Below are 16,339 nucleotides of genomic sequence, written 5' to 3'. Positions count from 1 at the left end.
CCTATGCCAATTCAAGGGACTAATCAGATGACCTCTAACAATATCGTTAAGACTGAAATCATTTTATTGCTGAGATCTGAAACAACTTCAGTATAATCACCTATGATTTATACTGATATATACCTGGGAAATGTGACGACAATGTAAATAAATATAGCTAGTTTACTTTGAATTCAACTAATAGATTAAATTTTACTTTACATTCAACTGCTTATACACAAGTTTCCTGTGGCATTTACTTTAAACGTTTTTTGTACTCACACTAACTTTGTGTTAAACATAACAGTTTATGGGTTTTCCATCTGGTTTCTTCACTTAAAGTATAAATCTTTTCAGCACAAGGATCAGGTCAAATTGTCTTATGCTTTTTTTAAGGCCCAGCACAATGATGATGCAAGGAAAACCTAAACACATCCTCTAAAACAGTCTACACGTGCTTTTTCTGTACTGTCATTCTTGATATGAAACTTCAGAAAGAATTTCTTCTTGGTTAAAAATGGAAGAAACAGACAGTGAAACCGTATGTTCTTAAATGATATAAAGTACTGCTCCATTTCTTGTAAGCTGAAAAAATAAATCTATCAATTGTAATAGCAATGCCATGTGAAAATACTTAAAAAAACAAATTCTTTGTTCATGCAGCAGTTTCTTTTTAACTGAGACTTGTTAACTGAGCAACTTGTTAGAGTTAGTGAATATTAGTTAATGTTACAACAATTTTTCAAAAGGACTAAAATTATGGGTAGTGGAAAAAAAAACCCAGAGGCGAAAGACTTTCAGGATATCACCTGTACCATTAGGTTCCGATGAAATAGGTAAGTAAGGCACAGATTCTTCTTCTGAGTCAGAATCAGAGTCAAGAAGCATATGAGAACTGGAAGGCTTAGTGGCAATATTGAGAGAAGTAGAGGAACGTTGGTAGGTGAATGACATGGATTCCATAGTGTGTGACTGAGTGATATGAACTGAACACCCAACATAAAAGGAAGTAAGAATGCAGAAAGAAGTTAAGAAAAAATAAAATGAAAGCTTTAAAAGAGAGCTATGTACAATATATAAAGAGTTAATTTAAATAACTAAATATGTGAAATTTACAATTGTATTTTTTAATAAAAAATTTTGTGAAAAATAAATAAATAAAATAATTTAAATTGTCATTGGAACCTCCACTCTAAGGAGTAGGTTTTCCCTTAAAGAAATGACAAATATTTTTCCTCAAGAGCAAAGTCAGTCAACGTCTTAAAACAATCAATTGATTTAATTTAAGACAAAAGTAAACATAAGGACTGGAAACAAATCTGTACCTGGAAACCCATCATCTGCTTCAGCATCCCCTGGTCCACTGCCTATACTGGAACTATCCAGACCAATATGCAAGGCCTGGAGCTGGGACCGCAACTGCTCAATGTCACTGTCTTTACTGTCCAGTGTCATCTGTAGTTCAATTCGAATCTGACTCTCTTCAGCTATTTGCTACAAGAAATTAAATTATGTTAAATTAACTGGATGTTATACATCTTACAATTTTGCTTCCTAGTTCAATAATACAGTAGTCTCTCCTAGTCCAAGGTTTCACTTTCTGTGGTTTCAGTTATCCAAGGTCGACTGCAGTCTGAAAATATTACATGGAAAATTCCGGAAATAAACAATTCATAAATTTTAAATTACATGCCATTTCTGAGTAGTGTGATGAAATCTCACATTGCTTGGCTCTGCTTGCCTGGGATGTTAATCATCCCTTTGTCCAGCTTATTCACACTGTATATGCTACCCACCCCCTTATAGTATAGGAAAAAATATAATACGTATAGAGTTCAGTACTATCTGTGGTTTCAGGTACCCACTGGGGGTCCTGGAACATATCTCCCTTGCGTAAGGGGTGACTACTGTAATTATTAATAGAAATGCTCCATAAGCTATAAAATATATAGACATGAAAATAATTCTACTTCTTAAAAAGACGTCTTCAAAAAGTATTCTTACAGCCTGCATTTCATTCAGTTCTTTCTGATACTTGATCATCTGCTGAGTCAGTTTTTCACGTTCAGATTTAAGCTCCATATGTAGCTTTCTATTCTCCTTTTCTTTTCTCCGCACATCTGTGTCACTACCACGCTTGACAGGTTCTTTCCGATTCATGATCTCGGCCAACTTATTCACAGCCTTAAAAACATAAAGATAAGTATGTAAATAAATAAAATAAATGATGTTGATGATTTCTTGGTCATTCACCAACAGCAAGTTACAAAACCTTCCCTACACACAGGGCCACAAAGAAACACTTTCTATATTTAAAAATACACCCTCTTCATGACTCGTCATCCTTTTCCAACCAATACTCTATTATTTTTTCACTCTCATATTTTCTGAGAACTGTAATTTTAAATGTTTATAGGTTCACTCTAATGTCACCTTCTACCACTTTGGGTTTTTAGTTCCAAGAGAGACTTTTACGAGGCAGATCTTCTTTTATCCTAGAAGAGAGTTTTGCACTGGCATCACACTAAAATACAACATGTGTCCAACCACAGAGCAGAGCATCTTGGACCCCACAAGTATTCATGCTGTATATACAATCATGAGAGCTGAGAAAAGAATAGTTAATAATCATGGTGTCTTTTCAGAGTGACCCTTTTTTAGGCTGTCAGCAAATGGTCATTCTCTACCGTTTCTTAAAAGCAGAAAAATTTATCAGATTACAATAAAAAATTAGGATGGATTGTGATTCCATATGGAAAAATTAAGAAAAACTTTAATAAACACTGAACTCAACAATGTTAATCAAATCTAGCTTCTCCCAACCTGGTAAAAATCACATAATCCTGACTGTTCACAAATACTGATACAAGCAATGACTGCTACAGCCAATCTGTAATGTTAGAAGTAAAATGTAAAAAAGGTAAACTAAGAAAAATTTCAAAATCATATTTAGAGCATATTATACACACTTGAGTTTTGAGTGTTCTCTCTGTTAACAGTTGCTTCTCAAACTGTGCTTTAATAGCTGCAGCACTTATCTCTTCATCCTTCAACCGTGAAAGTTCTGAAACAGAAAAATGTAAAAATTATACTGATAATTCAGCAACTGACAAGCATTAGGCATATTGAAAATAAACGTTGTTCTTATTAGTACATACGCTCTTGGGCATCTTTCCATTTATTATTTAATTCTTCTTTCTCATTTGCAAGATTGGCAACATCACTAGTCAGTGTCCTATTCGTTTCTTCGAGCTAAGAAATGAAAGTAGAACAAAAATCATATCCTAATTTACAAAATGTTAAGTGTTAAAGCAGTACTTCAAAATGAAAATATCCTAGAATGTTGCTAAAACTCTTGTTTTTCTAAGTACATCTATCTCTACACTTCTTGCCTTTGTCCTACCTTACCAAACTTCACCCTTGATGAAAATTTGCTAACCACACCGACTTCATATGCACCCCAGGAAGCCAAAAAATTGCCCTCTTTCAAAAATCCTTAGCAGTATTTTAAATGAAGAACAATTTAGGAAACTAAAAAAAGCAAATACTATAACAAAGCTCTGCATTCCATCATGCAGAATAAATTTTAAAACCATAATTTAATTTCTTACCAAACATGGCTTTAAAACAGAAAATAAAATTTTACTAAAGAAGTTGACATTCTTTGGTATTCACTTCAAATCCTATTCCTCTTCTTCCTTCCTGAAGGATATTTTATTGTGAATTATATGTTCATCCTTCCCAACCATGATTGTATACTTTTATTACATATACGTGAAATAATATAATGCGGTTTTATGTGATTCTAAACTGTCCATAAATAGCATCATACTGCATTTATTTTTCTGTAACTGCTTTCACTCAACATTATATTAAGATTTAAACTGTTGATATATATAAAGACCTACTTAATTCATTTTAACTGATATAGTAGTTCTGTCTTCTACCACGTTTCATTTATCCATTCATTCATCTATTAAAATAACATGAATTTTTTGCTATTACAAACATCTATGCTGCTAGGAGTATTGTGTCCGAATTTCTCTCGCACATTTATCTTATTATGGACTTTCTCTGGATTGTATGAGTAAACATCTGCTCATATTTCTAGGTTTTCTCTTTTGGCCGATTTTTCCTTTGGATTATTTAACTTTTTCGTATTGAATTGTGGGAGTTCCACTTATATTCTAGATACTAATCCCTTGTTCAATAAATACATTACAAATATCTTTTCCCTGTCATTTATCTGCTATCTTCTGGTATAAGTAAATTTTGTATTCCATTCTAATATTTAAAAATTATTATTTTTCATAGTTAAAGTTCTTAAGATAGCTAGAATTTACCACTGTATATGGTAAATGATAACAAGAAACTAATTTTATTCCTTTCCACATAAAAATATAGTTATTCCAAAACCATTTATTAAATCTGTGTCCTTTCCCATTGATTTGTATACTGCCACTGATACCGTATGCCAAGCTCCTGTATGCGTATGATGAATCTATTTCTGGCCCCCCTACTCATTTCCACTGAACAGGATTAAATATCCCTGTTCTAGTGCCAAACTTTTAAATAACTGTAGCATTTTAATAGGTCTGGATAATTGATAAGGCAAACTCAACTACTTGATATTTTACTTCTATTTGAAATTTTTCTTGCAATTTTTTCAACCTACATATGACTATCTTCATGATTAAACTGCATGATTAGTTTTAAGGTTCTTTTAAACTAAGACTGGTTTAACAAGGGAAAAAAAACTGTTTTCTTTTTGGTATTTCCCTTTCACTTTAGTCCTTTAACTCTGAATTTACCAACAGGTGAAGCCATTGGAAGTAGTTTTCTTTTGAGCCTCTCTCTGCCAAACACTGAGAAGCTGATGGTTCACTAGGTCAAATATTTTGCAGCCAGCATATACACTTTTTCATTTTAGATCTATGTTACTTTCTTAGTATTTCTAAGGAAGACTTATGATACAGTAATTTAATTAGAACCAAAAAAGAACCAAGCATTTTACTTACAGACGCAATTGTAGCATCTTTTTCAGTGAGTTCCTGTTTGTGTCTAGCCATCATCTCTTTGATCTCCAGCTCTTTCATGATTTTCTCTTTTTCCAAATCAGAATATTGTTCTTCAGCAATTGAGCGAGCCAGTTGCTCAGAATCTGCTTTGGTTAAGGTAATCTCCAGTTGAGCAGCCAAGGAGTCCCTACATTTTAGACGGATAAAATTTTAATGTTCAATTTTTTTACTACAAAGTCAAATTTTTGTCTAATTCACTTCATCAACAAAGTTTTATTTGGAGTATAGCAGGCACTGTTCTAGGAGTGGGGTTCATGGCTATGAACAAAAGAGACAAGGATCTTATCCTTACCTTTCATCCTGTAATTCCTGTTTCTTCTGCTGTAATTCTTTACAAAGTTTGGTCTTTTCTTCACATTCTTCTTTAAGTTCCCTAACCTGTGTTTTATAGAGGGTCTAAATAGCAAAATATAATAGAAATATGTATCATCATCATCATGAATATTATTTCTATATTCAAAAGCTATCCAGACAAAAAGTCCAGTTGAACACATACAAATATGCTCATAAAACAGTAATGTTGAGCCCATGAGCAAATTAATAGTTTAAAGAGCTTTTCTATTTTCTGGTAATCAACCAATTAACTGATAAAAGTTCAGCTAATAATTTAGAAGCGTGATTTTCAACTGGATATCACAGTGAGATTTCTCATTAAATGACACAGATTGATAGGATGAAGAGGCAAAAAAAAAATTACTAATTTAGACAAGAAAATTTTGTTGGCTTAAAATCAGTGAAACAGAGGTGACAGTTACTACTTCATATTTTAAAACTGATCTCAAAAAAGTACAAATGTTAAAATGACAATTTTCTTTCTTTCATTATGAAAATATATTCTTCCTCAAAAATCAATGCTTTTATTAATCAACTTCATAGGGTATGAATATGTGCTTAGAACCATGTTTTTAGCAATGACAATGGATTTCTGTTAAACTATCTACAGTCTCTTGCCCAGGTGTTCCTTTTGTATGTGTGTGGTACAAAACATTCATACAAAATTCTGTCTGGGGTTTGCTATAAGAATCTATTCTAAAGACAAGATCAGTCTCCTGGTTTTGCAGCAAAAAATTTTTTACAAATTCTACAAATACAAGAATTTTCAAAGTAACACATCTGGAACTTACTGAGAAATACTGCTCTGCCTCAAGCTGATCTTGGAGCTCTTTCATTTGCCCATCTGCATCTTGACGTTCTCTGTGGGGACATTGAATCAAAGGTTTAAATAAGTTAGACACATATTATGCCAGCAACTCTTAAAATGTGGTCTAGGAAACCCGTGGGAGTACTGAGACCCTTTCAGAGAATTCATGAGGTAAAATTATTTTCGTAATACTAAGAATCATTGCTATTTTTAAAACTTTAATTATCTCAGTGTATATGGGCTTTTCTCGAGGCTGTATGACATATGATGATTTTATCACTCCAACAGCTAATGGAATGTGTGCTTGTATGCTCCTGTGTTTTAAAATTTTCTCAGTTTCAATTTCTAACACAAAAAATAACTTTAGATATAACTCACATGAACAATAACTCTTTGGGATCCTCAAAAATTTTTAAGAGTATAAAGGGATTCTGAGACCAAACAGTGCTATATTAAACCAATAACACTAAATTACATATTCTCAGGCATGCATTTGTCATCAGCCCTTTATGCCAACCAAGTAGCAGAATTAAAAGAGCACCTGAAAATTGATTATCTTAGAATGAGTGAAGAAATGACTGGGAGGGGGCCTGCAAAGAGGTAAAGAGTATAGGTTTTTATATCTAAATGTAAATGGTAACTGCACAGATTTGAACACTTTGTAAAAATTACTGAGTTCTACACTTACCATTGGTTTACTTTTTCTGTACATATTTTAATCTTCAATAAAGAAAAAAATTAAATAAAAAATGAGCCTAACAATGCATTTAAGAGGTTGGGTTGAAATAAGTTAAAGTCTAGGCTTATTAACAAAATATATATATTACAGTTATTCCAAGTCAAAGCTAAGGGGAAAAAAGTAAAGTTGGAGAACAACACAACATATGATACAATTAAAAAAACAAAAAACACAAAATAAAATCTGCAAAAAACTCAACCCTATAAATATGGTATACATGTACAGGTACAGGCACAGAAAAGGGTGTGGAAGGATTTTTCAAATAACAGACTGTTAAGATATATTACCTCTGTAGAGATTAACTATGTCTGCATTCATAAAGGAGACTTTATATTGTTTTCGCTTTATCTTTTAATATAGTTCTGAATATTTTATAGTGAGAAAATATTTTACTACCACTTAGACATTTAAAAAATGTATGTATACAGCTGGACTTCCCCGGCGGTCCAGTGGTTAGGACTCCACGCTCCCACTGCAGGAGCCATGGGTTTGATCACTGGTTGGGGAACTAAGATCCCACATGCTGCAGGGCCAAAAAAATAAAATAAAATAAAAATGTAGATAGCAAGAAAAAACTCAGAGATTAAATGATTTAATCACACCATCTTCAATTTAATATTACTTAGGACTTTCATCCTTATTTGCATTTAATATAATTTGGTCACTTTGTTTACTTACTTGGCCCTTCAACTTCTGGGTAAAAAGGAAATTATCACTCAATGTCACTTAATTGTGTAAATTCTCTATTTTATTATTGATGAGTGTATTATTAAAGAATCATGATTTTTATTTCTCTGAGCGGAAAATGTGAAAGATACTAATTAATAACATATGAAAGAACAAGTTTTAAAAATTTAAAATCATCATCACCAGCTAAGCCCGCTTGCAGCAAACCCCAGTGTAATTTTAATATCATGATCTTCTTGAAGAGCTACCATTCATTATATGTAACTTTTAAAGCTCAACATTCATTAGGTATTTAAGAAAAAATATTTTTCAGAAAGTAACCACATAATATGCACATGGTTACAATTAGGTAGTACAGACTAGCACAGAAAAAATTCTAAGTCTCCTATCCATATCCATCCATGGGCTAACCCTATTCCCCTAGAGAAAATCACTTTGTTTCATTTCTATGTATTGTTCTTTTGGTGGTTACCGCCGCATCTCAGCTTATTTCTTGACATACATTTTAATTATTTACCAATTCCCTGCTGTCAGATGTGAGAATTTAGCTCTTACCATCCCTAACCTCTCCCCAACCCCAGGCTTTCCTCAAATGCCTAGTGATGAGTAACCAGGAGGCATCAGAAATTTTAATCTCTGGGTACAGGGGAGGGGTTTTCTAAATAGCAAACTTCAGTTTAAAATGAGAGGCTTAGGAAGTCAGTCATAAACAGGAAGACCACTAGATGCCAGAATGAGAAAGGCTTTTCTCTGAGCTGCTGACCCCATACTAGCTGTTGTAATTATCCACAGAGGGTATGCCCCATTTCTTCAGAGGGAATGCTCTGTAGGAACCCTAGTGGCGGCAATGCCTGACACAGACAGTTCTGCAAGGGGTAGTGGCAGAGTATGATCAGCAGATTGCTCCATTTATAACATCACATCTTACTCCAGCCCTCCAAGGTATTTGCTTTGAATAATGAAACATTTTTCTTCTTCACCTATATCCCACTTCATATATACTCCTGGCTGTTGCTTCTGCTGCTCTACTTCATTAGGCAGAAGGTTTCCACCCACCTGCCACTATCTCATTAACTAAAGTAATTTCCTGTCCTCCAATCCACTGGAATGACATGATGTGGGTTTACACATTAAAAAAATTCCTCTACTAGAGTTTTACTGGAATCTTGGAAGGAAGAAAAGAAGTCTATGTTGGCCATTTTCAAGTGCAAGGCTACATAGCACTTCATATGTAAATTCTCATTGCATATATACATATTTAACTTTGTATTCCAATTATTTATGTACTTGCCTTACCTCTTCCTAAGGAATAACTTCTGATAAAACGCTAGTAAGCTTAAGGGTAGGAAATACATCTGACTCATCTTTGAATCTCCCATAGTGGTTATCAGTGCCTTACACATGATAGATATGCATTCATTCATGCAACACTTACTGACAATGTCTTATGTGCAGGAAATTAATCAAGGGTTGGAGATAGCAAAATATAAGTGTTTTTTTTTGTTTTTTGTCATTCAATGAATTTATACTCTGTTAGGTAATTAAGACAGCAGATGTGGGTATCTTTGGCCAGGAGGGGTTAGGAACTGAGGGATTAAGAAACAATAGATCCAAGTGCACTTATGAAGAAAATAATAGGCATATATACTAAGTATCATAAATTAGGTATAAACAAAGAGTAATTAGAACAGGAGAAGAAACACAATCTAGATATTTAACTAGCCTTTGTATTCATGTAAACATTGCTGTTAGAATAAATACTATGGAGAATAGCTGTGCAGTCAAATAGTTTTAAAGACTATGTTCCCTAGAACTGAGGATCCATAGTTTATGCCCTTGACCAAAGCCAGGCAAATGAGTTCCATCTCAGGACGTAGAGATCCAGAAAAGCCAAATCAGGGTTGCTCCACATAAATGAAGCTATAAGACATATCTCTAGAGTTTGTCCTTCTTGAAGGACCAAGTTTTCTGTTAAATAAAAAAATGAGAGAGAAGAATAAAGCTAACACACAAAGGAAAAAGCAAGAACAAAAAAATATTGGACAAAGATGCCTGAATACTGTTCAAGTTTCTAGTTCCAATTTTTAAAAGTTAAAATCTCATGAAGTTTAAGAATCTAGGTTTACCTAGGCAATAGATCAGCAAAAAGAACAAACTCTTTTTGACCATCCTTTCCTAGGAGGTGTCAATATTTGAATATTTGACCATCCTTTCCTAAGTAGTGTCAATCTTGCTGACCTGTCACAGGTATGTAAAAAGCAGGCAATTAGCAAAAGTGATAGGAACAAAGTAATAGTCCTATAGTAGACATACTAGTAATAGTAACAGTAACAGTTGTAGTAATAATGGTCCCTACCATTTACTGTGTGCTAGATGCTGTAAATAAGTCATTGTTATCCTTTACAACAGTGATCCCCAACCTTTTTGCCACCAGGAACTGGTTTCGTGGAAGACAATTTTTCCACGGACCAGGGTGGGGTGGGGGGATGGTTCAGGCGGTAATGCCAGCGATGGGGGGCGATGGGGGGTGATGGGCAGTGGCAGACAAAGCTTCGCTCACTCGCTCCTGCCGCTCACCTCCTGCTGTGCGGCCCGGTTCCTAACAGGCTGCAGACCGGTACCAGTCCGTGGCCTGGGGGTTGGGGACCCCTGCTTTACAAGATCCCTAACAAGGAAGCTATTACTGCCCCCCTTTTGTAGGTGTGACAAAAGGTTCAGAGAGGTTAAAATATTTTGCCCAAAGTTGATCAGCTAGTAAGTTGTGGAAATGGGATTCACACCTTGATCTGTCTGGCTCCAAAGCTTATTTTCTTTTCACTCTGCCTCCTATCAAATAACTGGAATCCAATATGACCTTTGGTCATGATTGGGAAGAACTAATTATACTACTAATGACTGAATGGGGTAAATTTTAACAGTATATTACTGTATACTTTAAAAGTATTTTACCAATGTTTTCTATTTTCTAAGTAAATTAAATATAGCACTAGAGTGTATCCTAAAAACTGATTTAAAAATTTATATGGTGTTTGCTTAACAGTCAAACATTTCCAAGTCCCAGAAACTAAAGAAACAAACAAAAAGCACTTATGCTTGAGGGACAGTCCTGAGGAAAAATACTAAGAGCACGGAGTACAAATACCAGACATTTTCTTCTTCTTCAACACCAACACTCTATATATTATATCATAAGGTGGCAGTAGTAAAAAAACTGTCAGGGAAGCAAATAAAATCTTTTTGAAGGACAACAGTGGCACTTAACACATTACTTAAAACAGAAAGAAAGAGAAAATGTGGTCAAGAAAATAAAAGGGTCAAAAGAAAATCCCGAGATAAATCAAAATTAAGATAATTTACATGTGGATAGTTGTGCATATTAATAAATTTTGTCTCAAACAATTAACTTACTTTCGAAGTTCAGCATTCTGTTTTTCCAAGCTCATTTTCATTTCTAGGAGATGATTATTCTCTTGTTTCAACTGCTTTTCTGACATTTTTAGTGTGTTAACTTGCTGTGTTTGCATCTTCAAGTCATTTTGTGTAAGGCAGCGCTTCTGAGTTTCCTGCTCTATTTTTAATGTCAAGTTTCTAACCTAAAAAATAGTGTTATTGGTATGTAAGTAAATTATTTTGACTTTCTTATCAATGAAGCTGGCAGTAAATATGATGATGTAAAATAGATTTTTCCCCTTAAACAGTTAATTCACTTCAAAATAAAATATTTCTTGGATTTTCCATAATGACATATTTTCAAAATAAAATGTGGTCTTTAAAAAAGTTTTAATCATGATTCATTTAGTATATCATCCAAATTCGGTAAAATTGAAAGATTATGGAATATTATTTTACAAGAAAAAATTTTAAATTATAAAACCATCACTGAACCTTTATAAATAAACCTAGTTTACTATTAATTCATTAAATCGTTTACTATTATTTATTAGTAAACTTCACACTTACATCCTCATTTAGCACATCTTTCTGTTTGAGGAGTTCGTTTATTTTCTGCTGTGACTGTTTGAGGTCACAGTCCAATATAGAGCATCTTTTCTCAGCCTCCAGCAACAAGTTCTCTACTTTCTGTTTTAAAGTTCTTTCCTCCAAGAGCTTTTTCTCCATTTCTATTGCCAGAAAAATGGACATAATCATGAATCAAACAAAAGGAGCATAACAAACACATGACACGGTGCTAATAAAAATTACAGTAAATGATGCTGCCTTAATAATTTTTTAAATTTCCAATTTAATATTTTCATCTCTCCTCTTAATATAATTGAATGTCAACAATTTCATGCTTGAAAATCAGGTGTTTCATTTGCAGGGTATAAAATTCTACCACACTCCACAATATTACATCCATTTTAATGAAAGCAAAATAATTCTGCCTTTACTTAATGTTTCTAAAAGACATGTACATCTTTTTAAGTAAAGATTTAGTTTTCTGCTACTCTGTGCTTCTCAGTGTTACTCTTCTTGCCTAAAAACATTAAGCAAGATCCTAATCATTATAGAGGTAGATGCTATGACCTCAATGGCTCTTTCTATATTAGCATATTACTATGCAGAAGATGAAAATTATGTTTTAGGGAGTTGGCAGAGGACAGGACTCTAGAACCAAACTTCCTGAGTTTAAATCCTGGTTCTGACACTTCCTAATTATTTGACTAGCCAACTTAATTAACCTCTCTGAGGCTCAGTTTCCTTATCTCTAGAATGGTGACAATAGCACCTACACCCATAGGGATTTTGCAAAGATTTTGCATTAGCACATGTGTAGTACTTAAATGCTGCCTGGCACATGGCAAGCACTTGATAAGTGCTCACACAGGAGAATTTTCAATGACCTAAGAAAATGTTCACAATATTTTTTAAAAGGAAAAAAAACAAAACAGTAGAGAAAATTGAGAAAATATACAAAATATCATCCTGATTTAGTAGCATTCTGGTTAATCTTTACTTTTTATTTTCCTCTATTTTCTAAATGATTTGCAACAAACTTTTAATTTGTTTTATTAATCAGAAAAGACTTCTAAAGACATTTTTTCAGTCTCAAAGTGAAGAGCAGACAAAGTTTATGTCTAATCAAGTGATTTCATAGTAACTGCAAGTTATTACATGTAAAGGATTACTGATGTACTGATTAGAAAATCTGTTCAAATTCAATAGATTCTTCTGCTCCTTCATACCTAATGTTCAACCTCTAATTATCATTTATTACAGAGTTATATTGGGTAAAAATTAAACCTTATGAATTTTCAGTTTTTAATGAACTGTCTTCAAAAGTGTAGAAAAATGAAACCATTTTTCACATACTACTAAAAATAGCTAGCATTTCTAAGCACTTTTCAGGTATCATTATACTTGGTTTTCACAACAACCTAATACAGTAATTGTCCCTTTACAGGAAACAAGGCACAAAAAGGATAAGTAACTAGAGAAAGTCACATAACTAGTAATTCATTGCTAAGCCATATTCTTAAACAAAGAATGCAATGCAATGACATGCATTGGAAAAGACCAAAGGCTTTATACCAGATATACCATCTATAAAATTTAAGTTTTGTGTATTCACACAAAATATGAAAGTCATCTGTACCTTATGTTACAGCTGTAAAAAGGAATTTTAAAAAATGAGTTACATGCTAAATTGGTTTATTTTCAACACTTCAGAGAATAATCTATAAACAAATGTACTCATTTTAAAAACTAATCACCCTAATATGGGCACAGAGAATAGAAAGAGGCATGAGTGAACTCACTGAGGTGAGGAAAATAAAGATTCTGTATCTTGTTTTGGGTAGTGATTATATGTATGTATTACAAATGTGAAAAATGTTTGCATTTTATTGCATCTAAATTATGACCTCAAAAGAAATTCAACTTTGTCTTTTTAGGCCATGGACAGGGAAACATGGCGCACTAACTTTCTTGTTAGATATTTCTAAATAAAGCACTCATTTCATTTTATATCATCTAGAATCAATGCCTTAAACCAAACTGTTTAAAAAAAAAATCTCCAATTTTAATTACATTCAATAATTTAAAGGCTATTTTTTGCTAAGTTATTAATAAATGTTATGCTTTAATATGAAGTGAAATTTCTTTTTAAGAGTTTTATAAATCTTTGACAAGAATACTTTACTGATTTCCTTTGGAATTTCAAATCCATCATATATGAACAGTCAGTTTGGAAAACAAGAAATTATCTAAAAGACAATTAATTCCAAGATACGGGCTTGGTTTGTGGAAAAGTTCACTTTGCTATCTTACCCTATACTCATTAGTATTGTGTGACTTTGACCAAATCTAGCTAGTATATTTATCATGTCAGATTTCAAAATATTCAGTGAACTTATATTCTATAAACTCGCAAGACTTTTGTAACACAAGCTGGTGAAATGTCAAACTAAATATTATAAAAAGAGCATATCCCCCAAATCTGAATAGATGTATCTAGGGCTTCACACTCTGTATGCCTGTCACTGTTGATAGCACTGAACTATTAATTTCTCTCTGATCTAGAAATTCGGTTGAGTAATTCTGTGTTGGGGGCGTACTACCTTAGAAATGGATGCTGCCTTCAAGGAAAAACATATATGTAAAGCTTTCCTAATACTTTTTAAAATATTTTTCAAAATCAGAGTTGAATACAGAATCAATTCCGTAAAATGCTGCTGAAAACCTTCTTATGAAAATGCGTACCTTTCATGGCTTCTGATTTAGCTTCTTCAATGGATTCATAAATCTTATTTTTATCTGCCAGCCGTGCTTTTGTAGCCTTATGTTCAGCCTCTTCTTGTTCTAGGCTCTGCTGTATAACTTTTAGTTGGTATGTCATATCTATTTCCACGTTGTTCTTCTCCTATTAAAGATTTTAAATGGCAGCTATCAACAAAAAAGACTGGCTTGCAATTTCAAAAACGTAGAGTCTTTTTTTTACAGGCTTACTAATAATGTTCAACATGTTCCCTCCGATCTTCAAACTTCTTGTAAAAGTAATCTATGCACTCTACCTGTTCACTTCCCTCTGTACCCATCTCCCACATCTCCACTCTACTGTTTTGAGATCTTCATTGAGATTGCTTGAGCTCAATAAAGTGACAAATGATATCTCAGTATCAAATTCAACAGACATTTATAGTCTTTATTTCATTTGAACTCACTGTTGCCCTTGAAACTATTTCCTTGACATACCTGACACTGAACTCACTTGGCTCTCCCCATCCTGCTCTCATCTTTTCTGTTGCATGTGAAGTTTTCTCCCAGCTGCCCCTTAAATGTTGGGTGTTCTCTGGAGTAGTGTTCTTTAGCCATAATGCTTCTCCTCTTCCTATATTATCACTTCTCAAACTTTTAAAACATACCTAATGCTTCCCTTTGCTATATCTAAAAAAAAAAAAAAAAAAAAAAAAAAAAAAAGAAATCTCAGGATCCTCTACTATTCACCCTTATTTTCCACCTAGGAGACTTGTTTTAAGTTGAGAATCTTTAATAGAAGTCAGCCTATTTTCGATACATCCTCAAAAGATTTTCTAATTCTTTGTTTTCTATAATTTATATCGTAAATATAGGTATTTCTTTTGTTTTTCAAGAATAAAAATGATTTTTTTCAAACTACACAATCCACCAACAGACTAATTTACTCTGCTCTGAAAAACCAATGCTCTAAGCAATCTCTTTGCAGATGGGCTCTTCCAGTCACATGGTTTGAGTTACTTCTATATCGATGACTCTCAAATATTTCTAGCTGCTACTACCATAGCTTACTTCTTTGTAGACATCCTAATTTGGCTGTCTCACAGGCATCTCAACTTAGGATTAAAATTGATTTATCACTGTCTCCTCTAAAACAGCTATTTTTCCTTTATTCTTTATTAATTAATGGTACCACTATAGATTTCGTCACAAACTAGGAACCCAGAACTCGTTCTTGAGTACTATTCACACGCCATATCTAATCAATCACTAAGTGTTCCCAAATATTCCTCCTCCAAATATTTCTCAGATTCATCCTTATTTTCCATCCTTTGAACTACTGTACTAGTTAAGTCTCCATTATCCAGGTTACTGAAAAAGCCTCTGACTAATCTACCTACGTCATCATGTCCTCCTCAAACCTAGTTTCCACATGGTACATAATGATCTATCTTAAATGTTCCTCTAATAAAATCATCCACTTCAGTGGCTAGTCCATTACTTAGAGCAACTAAGTGTTGTTAACAGAGTATTCAACATCTTGCATGGCCTGGCTCATGCCTGGCTCTGTAGCCTCACTCAGGCCAGTGAATTCATCACACTTTAACATTAGGTTTTCAGGCCAGTTTTAGCCTGACGTCTATTTTTGTAAAATTTCATTAGATCATAGCCATGCCCATTCCCTTTACTGCAGCAGAGACCATATAGCCTGCAAAGTCTAAAGTATTTACTGTCTTTCCCTTAAAAGATTAAAATTTGTTGACCCCTGCTCTTTACTCCAGAAATACTGAATCATTTGCATTTAAATAAACTGACTATGACTTTTTTATTTTCTATCCTCTGTGCCTTATGCCCATGCTGTCCTCCCCAACTTTACCCTGTCAACCAATCCTGCCCTGTCAGATTAGGGATTCATTCTGTGCACCCAATATACCCTGCTCATACCTCTATCATTCTACTTACCACACTGCATTAGAATTATCTGTGTACTTTATTATTACTTTAGAAATTACCCATTAG

At 33.5% G+C, this 16,339-nt stretch overlaps 1 protein-coding gene across 3 annotated transcripts in view; it reads right to left on the bottom strand.

Annotated features, from left to right (window-relative positions):
- The window catches only part of ROCK2 (Rho associated coiled-coil containing protein kinase 2), a 137,453-nt gene that overhangs the window by 17,498 nt on the left and 103,616 nt on the right, over positions 1–16,339 (bottom strand). For all 3 annotated transcript variants that reach the window (XM_019943277.3, XM_073791591.1, XM_019943278.3), the window contains 10 exons: positions 14,327–14,486; positions 11,585–11,745; positions 11,033–11,217; positions 6,182–6,251; positions 5,350–5,453; positions 4,998–5,184; positions 3,138–3,231; positions 2,949–3,043; positions 1,984–2,163; positions 1,305–1,473 (listed from right to left, as the gene is read on the bottom strand). In XM_019943277.3, coding sequence (XP_019798836.2) covers positions 1,305–1,473; positions 1,984–2,163; positions 2,949–3,043; positions 3,138–3,231; positions 4,998–5,184; positions 5,350–5,453; positions 6,182–6,251; positions 11,033–11,217; positions 11,585–11,745; positions 14,327–14,486 — 1,405 coding nt within the window. The remainder of the gene's footprint in view (positions 1–1,304; positions 1,474–1,983; positions 2,164–2,948; positions 3,044–3,137; positions 3,232–4,997; positions 5,185–5,349; positions 5,454–6,181; positions 6,252–11,032; positions 11,218–11,584; positions 11,746–14,326; positions 14,487–16,339) is intronic.

This window comes from Tursiops truncatus, chromosome 14, assembly GCF_011762595.2.
Source record: "Tursiops truncatus isolate mTurTru1 chromosome 14, mTurTru1.mat.Y, whole genome shotgun sequence".
Classification (NCBI taxonomy): domain Eukaryota; kingdom Metazoa; phylum Chordata; class Mammalia; order Artiodactyla; family Delphinidae; genus Tursiops; species Tursiops truncatus.
This window is presented reverse-complemented; position numbering and strand designations above follow the sequence as displayed.